Here is a 16788-nt window from a genome sequence, read left to right on the forward strand (position 1 = left end):
AGATGAGATGATATGAGTAAAGGCCTTGAGATGGGGGAAGACGCTTAGTGTGTGTTCAAAGAGATGGAAACATCAGGAAAGTGATAGGTAGCTAAGTATTTGGAGAAATTGTCAGGGACTTTGAGTAATAAGATTAGATTTTAATAAAAGTGCAGTTAGTTGGCATTCAATAAATATTTAAATGCAGGATGATATTCAAAACATTAATACATTCAATCAACTAGGATGGATAAATTGACCAGTCAGAATAACAACCATTAGTAAACAGCTAATCAAGCCACCTTGGTGTGCACCTGCTGATCAGTCCTGGCTAAATAAATGCCATTTTAGATCATTTCCCCAAAGTGTGCTCCTTACTACACTAATTTAGTGATTCATACCTCAATATTAAAAAACATTGAATAGACCTCGCCTTCCAACCCTCTGGTATCTCACTACAATAAACATTTTGGAAAAGGCTACTTTACTGCTCTACATTTTAACACCTCTCATCCACTAGTTGCTCACCTCCATTAACATTCTTTTATCTGGCTCCCATCATTTTTTGCCTGGACTATTTCAAGCCTCCCTGCTTTTTTATTTTGTCTTGTTGTTGTTAATCCTGACTTGAGAATATTTTTTCCATTGATTTTTATTTTTTAAAATATATTTTTTATTGACTTCAAGGGAGGAAGGGAGGGGGAGAGATAGAAACATCGATGAGAATCATTGATCCGCTGCCACCTGCACGTCCCCTACTGGGGATCGAGCCCACAACCTGGGCATGTGCCCTTGACTAGAATGGAACCCAGGACCCTTCAGTCCACAGGCTGATGCTCTATCCACTGAACCAAACCAGCTAGGGATCCCCTGATTTTTAGAGTGTGGAAGGGTGGGAGGGACAGAAACATCAATGTGAGAGAGACACATCAATTGGTTGCCTGAAACCAAAGTACAAGGCCCTGACTGGAATCAAACCTGGGACCTTTGAGTCCGAGGGCCGATACTCTATCCACTGAGCAAAACCAGCTAGGGCAAACCTCCTTGCTTTTAATCTCCAAGTTACCCAATATATTCTCTCTATAGTGCCAATTATCTTTCTAAAATAGGTACCTGATCGAATTGTTCAATTTAAATGCATTAAGTAACCACTTAAACAATCAAACATAAAATAAGATAAAGATCAATATGGCATACAAGAACCTTCATGATCTCACCCATCTGCCTCTTTAGTTTCTCCAACTCCCTTCCCACATGGAACACTTACAAAACTGCAAATGCACTATGCCCCTTTATACCTTCATGCCTAGAATTCCTCCCCCCACCCCTTACTATCTGATGTCTACTCATTCATCTTTCAAGACTCATATTTTCTATAAGACTTTCATAACTGCCAACCTTCTTTCCCCTTACAAAATAAGAGCATTCTTCCTTTGCTGTTTCTAGCTGTAGTATTTACGTACTTTTATTTTAATAACTATAGCAACTGTATTTGATAGCTTAATCAGAATTTGTCTTGTTAAAACTCTACCTTTGCCTAGCCCTTTAAAAAAATTTAACTATGCTGAATTACTGAAAATTTCCCAAACTGTTACATTTCACTTAACACAACAATGTATTTTGAATAAATAACATGTTCTGATCTGTAAGATTCAAATTCTTTGGGTTCAGAAGAGAAAAAACAACAATTTTATAATGATGAAATCTTAGGCAAATTGAGGCTGCAGGGAAAATATATCTCAAGACAAATGACTAAGGAAAAGTATACCATGAAAAATATATTTATGATTTTTTTTAATACTTAGGCATTACATTCCATATCAAAGCTTACCAACATGCTATTCTATAAATTCATATTTATTTTATACCATAATTTGATTATTTCTGTTCCATGCTAAAAAGCCCACTCTTCCATATAACTTGTAGCATACAGAACCTGGAATATAAAAAATTTAACTTAATGTTGTCAAACTCTTCTAACATATAGGAGAACCATTACAGAAATGTCTAGTGGTCAATGTTCTTAAGTTAATGAGCAAAAGAAAAGCCCCAAATACATTCACATTTTCATTTAACAGTGGCTCATCACTAAATTCATCAGAAATAAATCTACTTGCCTCTGCACAATATAGGGAAATTTTGCCAAATGCCTACCTTTAAGAGCTAGATCAACTTTGAAGAAAAGTGTACAAAAACATAAGTTGTTAACAAAAATTTAATATTAAAATTACTCAAAGTTATTGTTAATATAGGAAAGAAAACATGTCTTAATCACCCACAAGAACTTTTATTTTAATAAATAACAGTGGACTTACCAAAGGGTAGGTAGGGATTTTAATGTGTCAAGTTTTATGGATATTGGTAATAAACCTTAAGGAGGTGAAACCAACTATTCAATATAACCCATTAGGCCCTAAAAATAAAACTATAATACTTGCTCATTTATTCAGAGTACCAGCAATTTCAGTTCATGTTAAGTGCTTCATTTTCCTGTAAATCTGATGTTGCACAGGGAATTATACACATTTTCATATCATCACAATCTTATCAATATCTCAGGCTAATAATATTGTGAATGCAACTGGTTTATAACAAACACAAAGTCAAAACTCAATGCTACTACTTATGGCAAACAGAAACAAAAGTCAATTTGAAAGGATGTTTTTCTTTTGTTTCCCATGCTTTTAGTTGGACTTCAACTAAACTCTCGTGAAATTAACGTCTATCTCTAGCTGTAAATCCACAGTATAAATATGGTAAATAAAGCCAAACTATAAGAGCTAACTATATACTGAATAACCAAGATAATCAATAATAATAACTAATACTGCTCTGGAAGACCAATCTAATGAAAAAAGTATCATTAGATTTGGTGGGAAATACAGACAAATCTGTACAATCTAACATCTATAAACAGTAAAACCGAAACATCCAACTTCCTTATAGAAAGTGTTTCAAAAGACTCTTGCATTTTATAAACACAAGATGGGCTCACTTTGATGATACCAATTTTAAGATTTATAAAAATGTTTAAAAAAATTTTCCACAAAAGTTTATACAGTTTAAAGCTATACACCAATCTATAAATCTCAGAAAATGGGAGAAAAAAAACCTTTATAAGATCACATGTATAAAACAACAAATGAAATGTGATTTTATTTAAGGCAATACTGGGCTACTTCACAAATCACCACCTCAAATATTTACACTGCTCCACACTACTAGTTTCTATCACATTCACAAAGGATTTTTTTTTATAATACCAAATGTTTAAAATCTTTGATGTAAATTCTTTATTCACATTTCCATTATATATCATGGAATCATATTATCTATATCCAATTAGAAGCAGAGGGAGTGGGGAGACTGTAGCTATAGGAAACTGCTAAAGAATCTGCTTTAATTTCACATAAATACCACCCTAAAATCCTGGATGGCAAATTTACAAAGCAGAGCAAGGTGTTAATATAATGTGCCTGCTTTGTGAAAAGTGATTTTGAGATCATCTTGTAAATAAATGCTTTATGTAAAAATTAATGAACTATGGCAGAGTTTCTAGTTTTAGTTTAAAAAATTCTTAATTTAAAACAATAAAAGAAGTTTTAAAAACTTGCTTAGTTAAAAATTAAAATTCCAAATATAAATGTGTCATTTAATAGTTTAGACTTACATACTGCTGGTGGCAGCAAATGATTTACAATAATAAATATATACAAAAAAGATATCTACAAACAAAGAGTACTGTTATACATGAGCAGTGATTGGTGAAACAAATCAATCTCATAGATAATTCATTTTAGTTCATGAAAAGGACAATTGGTTCATAGAAATTTGAGGTTTAGCTCAATATTTACAATAACTTAAGTTTTGATTCTGTTCTTCAAGTCCCATAGGGATAAAAAAAGTTTTACATGACAAATGTCATGTTTTTTTTTTTTTCCTCCTTTTTTTGGCCAGGTTAATTCATGTCAATAACAAAAATAATGAAAAAGTTTCACAATTCTAGCATGCTTGATGGCTATTTAAAATAAAATTCTAAAGGACATATTTATAGCACATTAGTTATCAGTACTGTCCTCTCCCTGTGGCTTTGCCCATACTGATTTCTTTTACAACAGACACAGATCGATCATTTGAATGTACTTCAAGTTTTTTCAGACTGACAGTAGGTTTCATTTCCTGAAGTTGCTTTAAGACAAGCTCGGTGCAGTCTTTCAGAGTCTTGTCTAAAACAATCTTTACATTATCACTGCACTGAAGCTGTGATGGATTGGCAAACTGTACAAAGGTTTCACTTTCTTTATGAGAACATATATGATTTCCACTACTCACAGCAGTCTTGTCAATATTTTTTCTTGAATTTGAATGGGATCCTTTTTTATTTCCACTATTTGAATGCTCTTTGTCAGTATTTTTCTTCTGCTTCACTGCAGACTCCTCAAGAAACTTCAGAAATGATACTTCAAATCCCATCGGTTTAAATGAGCTCCAGTCAAAAGATGCAGGATGCTCCTCAGTGGTTTGAATTGCAACAGCAGTTTCTTCTTCTTTATGCGTATTACTTAATTCAACTGCTGGTGCTGGTTCAGCCTTTTCAACTTTCCTCTTTTTATTTTGGGAGACATTTTTTTCTTTATTACCTCTCTTCAAATTACTTCCTTTTTGTTTTTCTGGTTGGCAGGGCTTATTTTCCTGGAAATCATTATTTACATTTGGAGAGGATTGAGCTTGGGTCTCCACACTTGTGTTGTCTTCATTTATTAATTTTGTAATAAATAATTCTGCTAGTTCATCCATTTCATCTTTTTCATTTTTTTCAACTTCCTTCTGTAGAACTGTAGTTGTTCTTGAGTTATCACTGCTCTCTGATACACATGTATCAGATTCTTTGACATCATTCTTATCAACTTCTTGCTGAGAGGTTTCCTTTAGTTGTGAGTTGCAACACTGTTTGAAGACAATAAGAAGATTGCGGTGCTGTGATGTAAATGCTTTAGATAATTTATGGCATTTATAATGTCTAATTATATTGCTTTCACTTGTAACAACTGATGTACACCCCTTTATCATACATGGATATTGGGTTACAAATTTGCTTGTACATTCAGATAAGGCATCATTTCTTGCCTTTATAGAATATACATGCTTTCCACGTTTCAGAGAATAAGGCTTATTTTCTTCAATCTGTACAATCTTTGCATTCTTGTTTTCTAAATTATTTTTTTTCCTTCGTTTGATCTTAGGCATTTTGGTTCCTTCCTTTCCAGATCTGTGTTTTGTCCCCCGATATTTAGACTTTGTCTTTTCTTGGTTTGCTTTGCTTGATATATTTTCCTGACCAGATGTTAATCTTCTTGGCCGAATCAAATGAGCTTTATGTTTATCATTATGCTTATTAAAAATGTGTCGAAGGAGATTAGACCGAGTTGCATATATACGGTCACAGCCTTCACAATCACACTTGTATATGCCATCTTCTTCAGTTTTACTCCCCCTTATCCCAATTCCATGGTCTGCCTCAAGATGAACAACATAGTTCAAATATGTGGTAAAGGAAGATTTACACTCTAACTGGTCACATGGAAATTTCCCAACATCCACGGAAGCAGTCATACTTTCAATTTCTTCAGGAGTCATTTCATGAAGTTTCATATAGTGTTGTATTAAGCCAGTAATAGCTTGGAAAATTCTAGAACAGTCACTCACCTGACATCGAAATTCTTTCACAGTTTGTTTAGTTTCAATTTCTTCACTTTCTTTACCAGTTTCGCTTTCCTCTTCAACCTCTGCAGAAAATGCAGGTAGATCTGATTTGTGTACAGCCTGGTAATGCAGTATTAAGTTTTGCTGTATTGTAAAGGCAGCAAAGCAACCCTGATGAACACATCGGTAAGGTCTGTAAGGACTGTATCTTGTTGGAAACTCAACAGACTGAGAAACTGGCTTCTTGCGTTTTTTCTCCTCCTTTTCTTTTTTATGTCTCCTGATTTTCCGTCCTTTGGTTTGTATGTTTGTGAGAGAATTTGTATTACACTGTTCTGAAGTAACTGTACTTACTTGCGAAGAACTTTCTGTTTTTTCAGAACTTTTTTTTTCTATAAGTTGATTTTCTGGAATCACTGCTATATTACTGAAGGCATTTTCCTTCATTGCTCCCAATTCCATAGCAGACTGAAATTCCCGTTTATTTTCCTCTATCATAGCTAGCTGTCTTTTTACTTGTGTTATTCGTGAGACTGACAAACTTTCATTCTGAGATTTTCTCCCATAAGGTCTTTTTATTTTTAACTTTACCATTTCCTCTGTTGTAAAATGATGTACCAACTGACAGTGCGCCCGGAGGTTAGAATTTCTTGTAAATGTTTTTGTGCAGGTAGGTACTACACATTTAAATGGAGCAAATTTCAACTGATTCTTCTTAATTTCAAGTATCATCTCTGGAGTGTACTGATGAATTTTACCATAGTGCTTAAATAGTGCATCCTTTGTCATTGCACTGTAATTACAGCCTTGGTTTTGACACACAAAGGGTTTATTAACTTTGTCAATAAACTGAATATTTATCATTTCAGAAACTGGCTGAACGACTGTAACATTTGGAATTGCTTTAACAGGAGCAGGAGTCAGTGTCACTGATGTATTTATTAGTACACATTGGGATGCTGGAGCAGATAGGTCATTTTCTAATTTTAATTTCTGTAAGCCTTCTAAAATTTCCTGTATTTGATCCTCCTTATGGAATACTTCAGACTGAGGAATGTTACTCTTTGTTGGCACAACACCTACGAAGGAGGAAAACTGAGAAGAGTCAGGTAATTTGTTATTTTGTACAGTGTTTACTGAAGGAAGTTGAATGTTATAATTTATTTGAGCATTCTGTGATGTTTCACCAACACCCTGAGATCCACTTTTTACCTCAAGTATTTGAGAATTCATAGCACTTTTAATAATTTCAAGAGTCTTTTCAAAGTTTTGTATAACATTATCTTCAGTAATCTGCAAATCAGAATTTATCGAAGTGCATGAATTCAAAGCCATCATTTGGGAATCACCATTTTCAGTTTTTAATGGTAAAGGCGCTAACACTGTATGAGACTCAAGATTAGTTTTAAAGTTTTCTTTCACATCAGTCAGAAATATCTGATTGTCCACATTACTTAATTTCTGTGTTAGATTTTCCACCAAAGCCTGAGGTTCACAATTTGGAATTACGTTTGAATGAAGGTTAGCTGGTATCTCAATACTCTTTGCTATAAGTCCCATTGCTGTTAAGTCATTAGTTACCAAGTTTTGGGAAGCATTAGGTGCAATTAGCGGAGGAGTAACTTTCTTTCTTCTCTTAGAAGCACTGTTTCCCTTTTTATTTAAATGACTGGACCTTGTGTTCTGAGGGCCACTTATAACTGAAACACGTGAACTGTTACTGGTAAAATTTTGTGATGGCCCACTAGAATTAGGGAATGTACTAGAGCACAAACCATTTTCAACAGTCTTCAGTAGTAAGTCATTTGTTGGAAAAATAGGCAAACTGCTGCATTCCTCAATGGAGGGAGTTTTGGAGTTTGGTGTTCTATTCTGGCTTGTCAGCAGGGAGTTTGGGTGGCATACAGTCTGCAACAGGGTTGGTGGCACTGCTGGATTTGGTACCACTGTAGCATTTACTTGTGCTGCATCTGAGACACAACCTGTTGGAGCTTGAGAAAGCATTTCAGCACCCTCAAATGTACTGGGAATGCCAGCAGTTTCCAAAGCCTGTTTAATAATTTCACTTCCTTCTTGGCTAACACTTGTATTAAAGTTAGTCATACCAGTCCTAGGAAATGTATTTGGTAAAAATGTTGAAGAGCGATTTTCAGCAGCAAGAAGTTGCAGGAATGATGGATCTTTAAAACATGTTTCTGGATTGAAGGTAGACTGTTGCGGCTGCTGCAAATTTATTGCATTTGTGGAGAGAATCATGCTGGCAAGAAGAGAAGGCTGTCCATTACTCTGTAGAAGTTCTTGAGCAATTTCTGCTCCATCCAGAGGTTTACAATAAGATCGCTTAGACAAGTGTCCACCCAGTGATCTGGGATTGGTAAAAGCCCTGTAACACCTGCTACAGATAAATTTCCCATCTCTGATAATTGCAGGCCACTTAGCCCTTTTGTTGTGCTTGGGTTTTCTTTCCTTCCCATTTGGGCCTCGCCCACGGTCTTTTTTAACTTTCTCAGGAGCAGATTGTTGCGTACTGGTGCTGCTGAAGTCATTTGCAACATTTACTTGTGAGGGAAAAACTGCATTTTCAACATTACCTTTTAGAAAGGAGGAATTAGTGTTTCCTTCAATCTGTGAGGAAAAATTATTTGTATTGTTTTCCAGTTGGGAAAAAACAGAGTTAGTTCCACTATCTGCTGGTGAAGGAAAGAGAGACATTGAACTACTTTCTGCAGGTAAAGGAAGGAAAGGATCTGAGCCACTGTCAATATTCAAAGGCAAAACTGTTTTGGTTAGATCTTCCATTTGTGCTGGTAAGGTAGTATTAGACAAATTTTCCATCTGGGAACATAACATACTACCATCCTGTTCATTTTTATCCTGAGAAGTTAAATTTGGATTTATGACACTTTCCACTGAGGGTAACAATGGAGTTGATACACTGGCTAACTGAGCTGGAAAAATGGATGATGAGACGGGCTGCAACTGATCTGAACAAGTAGAATTCCCATTGGCTTTGGTTTGTGGTGTAAAAAATGCATTGTTAGAGCTGCTCACCTGTGATGGCAAAAAATAAACAAACTTTCCATTATTTGGTACATTCAAGTTGTTAGATTTCTGGCCTTTTTTACTTTTGCATTGCATTTTAAATGCAGCATACTGGTCAGGGTGTGCTGTCTTCATGTGCTTCCCAATACTCTGTGAAGAATTATAGGTTCGAGTACATCCCTCAACCTGGCAACTGAACTTCTGAACTGGCGCTTTTGGAGGCACTGATGGAGTTCCTAAAGAACTATTTAGATTGGGCTGTGGTGGAACAAATGTGATACTTTCTAATGTCTTAAGGGGTAAATTATAAAGATTGGCCGATGTTTTAACATTACCTCCACATTCAAGTTTGGATGTTGGCAAACTGTTTTGAAATCCTGTCTGATTTTGCACAGAAAAAGTCATCAAGTTGTTCACTTGTCTTTCTAAGTTTTGTGGGGTAAGGTCACCTATTTTGAGCGTTTCTGAATTTACTAAAGAATTCTGAGTAATCTGGGCTTCATTAAAGCAATCCTGTTCTTTTCTCTCCTGGAAACTTGGATGACACAAATCATTACAAGTATCTTCAACTACTGTATGTATGTTTGTGACCAGTGATTCTCCAGTGTCTTCCACAGTTGAGTTTTCTTGCTTTCCAAAGTTATCCTCAATTCCCTGATTGAGGGACACCTTAATGGACACAGCCACTTCACTGGCCTGTAGCAGAGGAGTAGTAGCAGGATTTTCCAAACCATCTGACAATGGTTCATCAGCTTGTCTGAGCTCAGAAGCAGAAATATGGTCTTGTTTGGCCACAGCTGATTCTGCACTGCTTTTATCCCAAGCATCACATCTATCTGTTGATAACGTATTTTCAACGTTATTTTGTGAAGGAAGCATAGATCTTTCTTTATCAGTTGTCCCTTCTGAGTTCTGATTCACTTTGGGAAGCGGAACAGAAGCTCCAGAAGAATTAAGTTGGTCTTCTGGAGGCAGTGCATTTTCAGAAGTGCTATGATCATCCAGATGCTTTTCTAGCTCACTCTGAGAACGATACACTTTACCACAACCTGTGAACTTACAAGTATAGGTATTATAATGCTGTGCTTCATGATCGTATAGTAAATAAGCTTCTGAAAAAATCCTGCCACATTTTGGAAACATACACTTTGCTCTAAAAACTTGATGCTCCTTTCGGTGGGTTAAGAGCTCTGCGTAACTATTAAAACCAGCCTTACATTTCATCTGTATACAGATATATGGTTTACTGCCACAGTGCATTTGTAAGTGATCATTGAGATGAGTAACACTTACAAAATGGCGTCTACAGTACTGGCAAATAACTTTTTTGCTTTGCATTTCAAGAAAGCGCTTGGCATCTTCATTATCCTTATGCCCCTTTACATGAGCAATTAGATTTTTAAAGTACTTAAAGCCCTTTTTACAAAAAGTTACAGGGCAATTAAATTCATTGACAGGTACTGGTTTCTGGACTGGGATGACTTCTGGCTCATAAGACTTATCTTTGTCATCATTTTCATCATCTGAACCATCATTGTCATTAAATACTATAAAGTCTGTTGAATAAAGACTATTCTTTTTTATAGGCCGCTGTTCCTGCTTGGCTACAGCATTAATCTTCTGATTATCACTGGTAGTTGTGATCTTAGGCGGCCTTCCCAATCTTCTTAATGGTTTCATAGCTGCTAGTCTCTCTTTACTAGATTGTTTAACATGCAATGTGACATGAGGGACAAAAGTTTCTTTAGAATTAAAGTTCTTTGCACATATAGGACAACTGTAAATCCCATCTTTGTAATGTTTCTGAGCATGTCGTACTATTCTATGACCAAGAAATTCTTTGTCACATAGCACACAATACTGCATGTAGGCTTGCCAATTCCGAAACCTAGCAGATATAAATCCTCTCTCTCTTAATTGCTTTATCTCTCTCTTCTTCTGCTTTTCATCACAAAGAAGGCCAGAATTAGCACCAACTCCACCAGAAAGTCCATTCACAGAAGTTTCTTTAGTCTCTTCCTGGTAGTCTACTACTTTCTCATAAACTTCACTGTCATTTAGTTCATCAATTGAAGACACAATGGATGCTTCTTCCCCCATTAATGCAAGACACTGTCGTTTTAAGGTTTTCCAGTCCCAGAATTCTGGATCAAAGGGCCACTGAGTTTTTAATACAAGTAAGAGCTCACAGCGTAGAGAATTTGGTATTGGAAGATTCTCTTCATCATATTTCTGGTCTGGCTGGTTATATAACATTTCCACAGCATAATATGCATCTACTGTAGGCTCAATAAGAAATTCGCTCAGTTGACAAGCACGTTTAACTTCCAGATCATCAGGCAACAAACAAGAAATGGTCTTGCAAATAGATATTTTCACTTCAGTATTTTCTGTAGATTCCAAGCGAAGAGCTTTTACACATAGTTCTATACAGGTAGCAAGTCCAGCACCTTCAGTCTGTGAAAAAACAAATAGGAAATATTAACTTAATCTACACTAATCAACACAGATTTGTGAATTTAATAATTTAAAATCAAGGTTTCTCAAATTTTGCAATAGCCAATGCATGAAAAGATGCTCCTTATAAAGCACTGCACCATAGCCTGGACTGGTGATGGTGTGTGTGTGTGTAAAATGAACTGCACAAAATAGCACAGAAAGCATAAGCACTGACAGCCTAGATTATCTAATAGCTAGGCAAACTGGGAAGTTATTTAACTTCTCTGACCTTTCATATCCCACTTATAAAATAGAGATAAAAAAAAGCATAAACTTTATCAAAAATCTCATTTCCTAACTTTGCATTTGCAACCCTTCTGAAACAAAACCCAATTACAAAATGATAATGTCCTCATATTTCCTGAGTAATAAAACAAGGTTTTCACTTTTAACAGAATAAAGTTATTTGACCCTTAATAGTGGAGATTCTAGTTCTATCACAAAACTGAATGTCAAATTACCTACCTCATGGCCAGATCAGCTTAAGATTTAGGAGTACAAGGAGACATAATAAACTTTTCCCCTTTTGAATTAGCATCTTGCACTGTTATTATAAGACTAGAGAGGCCTGTTGCACGAAAAGATTCGTGCAATAGGCCTTCCCTTCCCCTGGCTGCTGGCACCGGTTTTCCTCTGGGACCTGGGACCCAGGCCTTCACTCTGGCTGAAGCTGCCTTCAAGCCTTCGCTGCTCCGGCTGGAGCTGCATTCAGTCTTCATTTCTCGGCTTTGTGCCTACGTATGCAAATTAACCGCCATCTTTGTTGGTGGTTATTTTGCATATCTCGCCGATTAGCCAATGGGAGGTGTAGCGAAGGTACGGTCAATTACCATGTTTGTCTATTATTAGATAGGATAGCAGTAATGAATGTAAGTCATTTGAAAGATACATGAAGATAAAATGGGTTTAAAAGGGAATATATATATGAAAAACAAGCCAGCCAAAATATGTGGCCACATTTATGAGAATGAAATATGTGTTGTATCAGATGAAAAGGCAAGAGAGCAAAGAAGTCAAAATAGCTGACAGTGTCTGTATTTTCACAGATTATGAAGAAAACTAAATATTTTAATAAACAGAAGCTTAGATTTGTGAGCCAAAAAGAAGAGTGAGGAAAGGAGGCTGGTATACTGAACTGGACTTAATTTCAAGAAAAGGAAGGGCACGAAGACGAAGAAGAAAACAAACAAAGAAATTGGACAAAACAAGAACATAAAACCCATTTTTATAAGTGATAGTGAAAAAAGAACAACTGGGAAAGAGGTGGAACCATATGGTTGTCTCTGGCTTTCACATAAAATTGAATCATTATTTTATGCTATTTTGAGATAGATTTGAGCCAGAAAACTTTTACAGTAAAAACGTTTGCATCGTTGTTACCTTAGGCAGTGGTTCTCAACCTTCTGGCCCTTTAAATACAGTTCCTCATGTTGTGACACAACCATAAAATTATTTTCGTTGCTAATTCATAACTGTAATGTTGGTACTGTTATGAATCGTAATGTAAATATCTGATATGCAGGATGGTCTTAGGCGACCCCTGTAAAAGGGTCGTTCAGCCGCCAAAGGGGTCGCGACCCACAGGTTCAGAACCGCTGCCTTAGGGGCTACTCATAATAGTAGACAATTAGGTTACTCCTATTTTATCATATGGAGGGGTGGGGAGAGATGAGGTCAGTTTGCCTGGAATTGTAGGCTATTTGGGTAGGGGGAAAGGTAAAAAGATGAAGCTAGATGAGATGACACACAGGTTAGATTGTGAAGACCCTTTTGTATTCCATGCTTAGTTATTTTTAATTTTGAAATACATAGGTAACCATTTAAGAATTTTGAAGCATGATAAGATATAATGCTGTGGAAGGCTAGGAAAGGATTACAGGGATGTACATGGGGAACTGATATCAGCATGTAAGCCTTGGGTAGCTTTGAGTCAAGGATACTAGCCAGCCAGAGGAAAGGAACAGAAAAGAGTGGGATTACAAAGATAAAACCTTGCATTTTTTTTAGAAGCTTGCCTGCTGCTATACCAGTGCCAGGAAGGGCTATTTGTCTCTATTCCTCCTTTAAATTGGTATCACTTAGCTTTCTGTTCTATGGCTCATAATTAAGCTGGTGTTATCAGTACTTTTATCAAATGAGGTTATTAAGTAAATTCTTATGGACTAATTAATTACATGTACTTATGGGAAACTGTGATTTCAAACTCAACTTTAAAAACACTTCTTATATAATCAGTTTATGATATGAATATTACTTATAAACTTAATTTTTAATTACACATAGAAAATTAAATATGCAGAAGAATAAAAATTTTGGTAGTTTATTGTTTTTTTGGTGTTAAGATTTCAACTTTATTTATAACAAAGTTGTTTTGTGTGTATGTGTTGTTTTTTGTTAATCCTCACCCAAGGGTATTTTTCCCATTGATTTTTTTTTAAAATATATTTTTTACTGGACTCCACATCTGTGTGGGGGTAGACTAATGGTTATAACTTCTTAGAGGAAACATTTTGTTCTGTCTCGCAGTGCAGTTGGACATGCATAAGGTTCCCTATCATCCATCTGTGTTAGTAATATTTTTCTAATCCACTTTTCAATTAAATTATAGTACTTCACAGGTTGGCGGAAGAGGGGAGAGAGACATAGAGCTTAGCTCTAACTCTCCAACTTGAGAGAGCCAAGATCTTATCTCCTATCCTCATATGGCTCTTCTGTCCCCATGTAAATACTAAAACTCAAACCCCTTATATCTCAATATCCACAAGGAAGGAGAGGTCCACCATCAGCTTAAGCTCTCTGCTCCACTTTACAGGTTCCTCTTCACTTTGAGCCTGGGGATCTCCCTAATCCTTGCAATCTCAGTTATTATACATAAAAAAAAAATATTGTTTTATTTTATCAAGTATTTCTGGGTGTTCTGTAGAAGAAGGATTTTTAGATCGTGTGATCTGCCAGATGGCTGGCAAAGGAAGCCAATTGTGTATTTCTCTTTATACTCTCTACATTTCGATCGTGGCAAATTATCAAAATAGAATGACACCTACCAGTGAAAATTATAGAATGGTAAACTACAAATATTAAATATGTTACTTTTCTACAGGCTAAGAACAAACTCCTGGCTCTCATTTGCATTTTTAAGTTTCTCTGCATCATATGTTTTAAAGGACTATAAAAAAATCAATGTTCAAAAGCATTAAATGAAATAAAAATCAGTGGAAAAGGTGTGAAAATAAGACTCTTATTAAAGATAATTTATGTATTTTGAATTAAGAAAAGATACCTTGATTATTCTTACCTCTGAATTAATAACTTTAATCAGGAAGAAAATGTGATATACTGTCTTGGTTAACAAAGAAAGTTGACGACATCTTTCCAGGTACACGTGTATAGATGGCTCTACTCTCTGCTGTAATTTACTCCAAAAGAGAGTGAGTTCCCTAAAAATGTATAAAAATAAGTTGGAGCAATAAGGTAATAAACTTGGACTATGACAATGCAGTCATTACACTTGAAATTAAAACTGATTTTATATTTGAATTCTACAGGTATAAGTAAGCTTAAAAGCAAAATAAAAATCTCAAATTTCTAAGACTAAATAAAATCAGGATATACTTTACCATTTTATTATTATTTTTCAATCTCAGAGAGAAAAGCACTGCCTTTTACTAGGAAAGTACCTGACATTTAAATAATTTAAATAAATGGTAACTTTGAGCCACATCTGAATTTTAATAAGAAATACAAAATGTGTGTACCCTAATATGCAAATAATCTATAAGAATAAAAGCATAATATGCTAATTAGACCGGACGCCCTTCTGGACGAAGCCATGGAGGCTGGGGCCGAGGCAGAGGAGGTGGCCGCCATGGCGGCAGGGGATGAGCCCCTTGCAGAATTTCATGCATCAGGCCTCTAGTATATAATAAAACCCTAATATGCAAATCGACCAAAGGGCAGAACGACCGGTCACTATGACATGCAATGACCATCAGGGGACAGACGCTCAACACAGGAGCTGCCCCCTAGTGGTCAGTGCGCTCCCACAGAGGGAGTGCTGCTCAGTCAGAAGCTGGGCTCACGGCTGATGAGCACAGCCTAAGCCGTCAGTCAGACATCCCCTGAGGGCTCCTGGACTGTGAGAGGGCACAGGGTGGGCTGAGGGACCTCCACCCCTGAGTGCATGATTTTCGTGCACCAAGTCTCTAGTGTATATGTATGTGTATATGTGTGTGTGTGTGTGTGTGTGTATGTATATATATATATATATATATAATGCACCGATGGTATAATGGTTTTTAAGAGGCATTTAATTTTTATCTTTTACCTTAAGTTTAAAATTGACCCATTTAATTGGTCAATTAAATTTCAAATAAATTATCATTAGATAAATGTTACGAATCTATGACACAGAACCTGGAAATAAGTAACTATCCTGTGTCTCAGCAGTGAAAAAAAATAGAAATTTTAAAAAATGAACTTTGAAATATATTCAAATGCAATTACAATGTATTTTTCATAGAAAATAATCTTACTCAAGTTGTGAATTTTTCTCCCTTTTACCTATCATTCTATTTCTCTTCTCTCCTCCGTGGTTAACTTCCACAAAAATCTTCTTTCACCAAGTATTCTCAATACAGGCCTTCCTATTAGCATTTCCTCAGTTTCCACTCCTAGGAACTCTGATCTTTTCACCACCCACTTGAATAACTTGCTCATTTCTGGATTTTAAACTATATATTGAGGACTTCAAAATCTGTCTCTCCAGTCTTTAACACTTTCACCTATTTCTTTATAAGACTTCTCCACTTTGATCTCTTCTGAAACCTGAAACTTAATATATGAAAAAGATGATTAACATTCTTTATAGTTCACCATCTTTCTAACTTAATGCATCATTGTCACTGACCCTATCAGCCTCTGCTTTTTACTATCCCCAACACTGTTACCTTATGTTTCTTTCACCACACCCTACACCTATAAGGAAGCCTTCATAGCCTCCCAACTGGACTATTATACTGCTACTAGTGACCTGTAGCGTGAAATTGTGTGAGACCCAGACCCCCCCCCCTCCCCCCCATGCACAGCAGCCGCCGGGCCCTACCTCCATGGCACGCACAGGACCGCAGAAACCCTGGCAGTAGCCACGTGAAGCGGCCACCGGCACTACCCCCACTGTGCATACCGCATTCTTGTGGTGGCGTTATGGTGTGAGGGTCAATTTGCATATTACCACTTTATCATATAGGATTTCATTCTCCCCAACTCTGCCCTCACCATTCAGCTCCCAAGCCATTCTCAACTGCTTGTCTTAAACAGTGTTTCTAAACAAAAACTTCTGTTTTGTCCTACTTCTACTTAAGGTCTTATTATAATAAGACTGCTTTCACTTTTCATATATAACCTTAGATAATTTAGAAAACCAATATAATAATTAATTTATTAGTCATCACTGATACTTGTTATATAGAAAATTTACTTGTCCTCAATAAATACGTCATCTATTCTCTTCAGAATCTTTCTACCTGACTTTTATATTAGTTTTCTCTATATTGCATATATAATTTT

The 16788-nt window shown here is 36.0% G+C and overlaps 1 protein-coding gene across 4 annotated transcripts in view; it reads right to left on the reverse strand.

The window, feature by feature from the left end:
* Positions 1-1744: 1744 nt before the first annotated feature.
* Positions 1745-16788, reverse strand: part of ZNF292 (zinc finger protein 292) — a 77516-nt gene continuing 62472 nt past the window's right edge. For 3 of the 4 annotated variants that reach the window (XM_036316428.1, XM_036316429.1, XM_036316430.1), the window contains 2 exons: positions 14519-14660; positions 1745-11181 (listed from right to left, as the gene is read on the reverse strand). In XM_036316428.1, coding sequence (XP_036172321.1) covers positions 4045-11181; positions 14519-14660 — 7279 coding nt within the window. In that variant the 3' untranslated portion in view covers positions 1745-4044. The remainder of the gene's footprint in view (positions 11182-14518; positions 14661-16788) is intronic. The other variant, XM_036316431.1, reaches the window with a different exon arrangement.

This window comes from Myotis myotis, unplaced genomic scaffold, assembly GCF_014108235.1.
Source record: "Myotis myotis isolate mMyoMyo1 unplaced genomic scaffold, mMyoMyo1.p scaffold_m19_p_7, whole genome shotgun sequence".
NCBI classification, from domain to species: Eukaryota; Metazoa; Chordata; class Mammalia; order Chiroptera; family Vespertilionidae; genus Myotis; species Myotis myotis.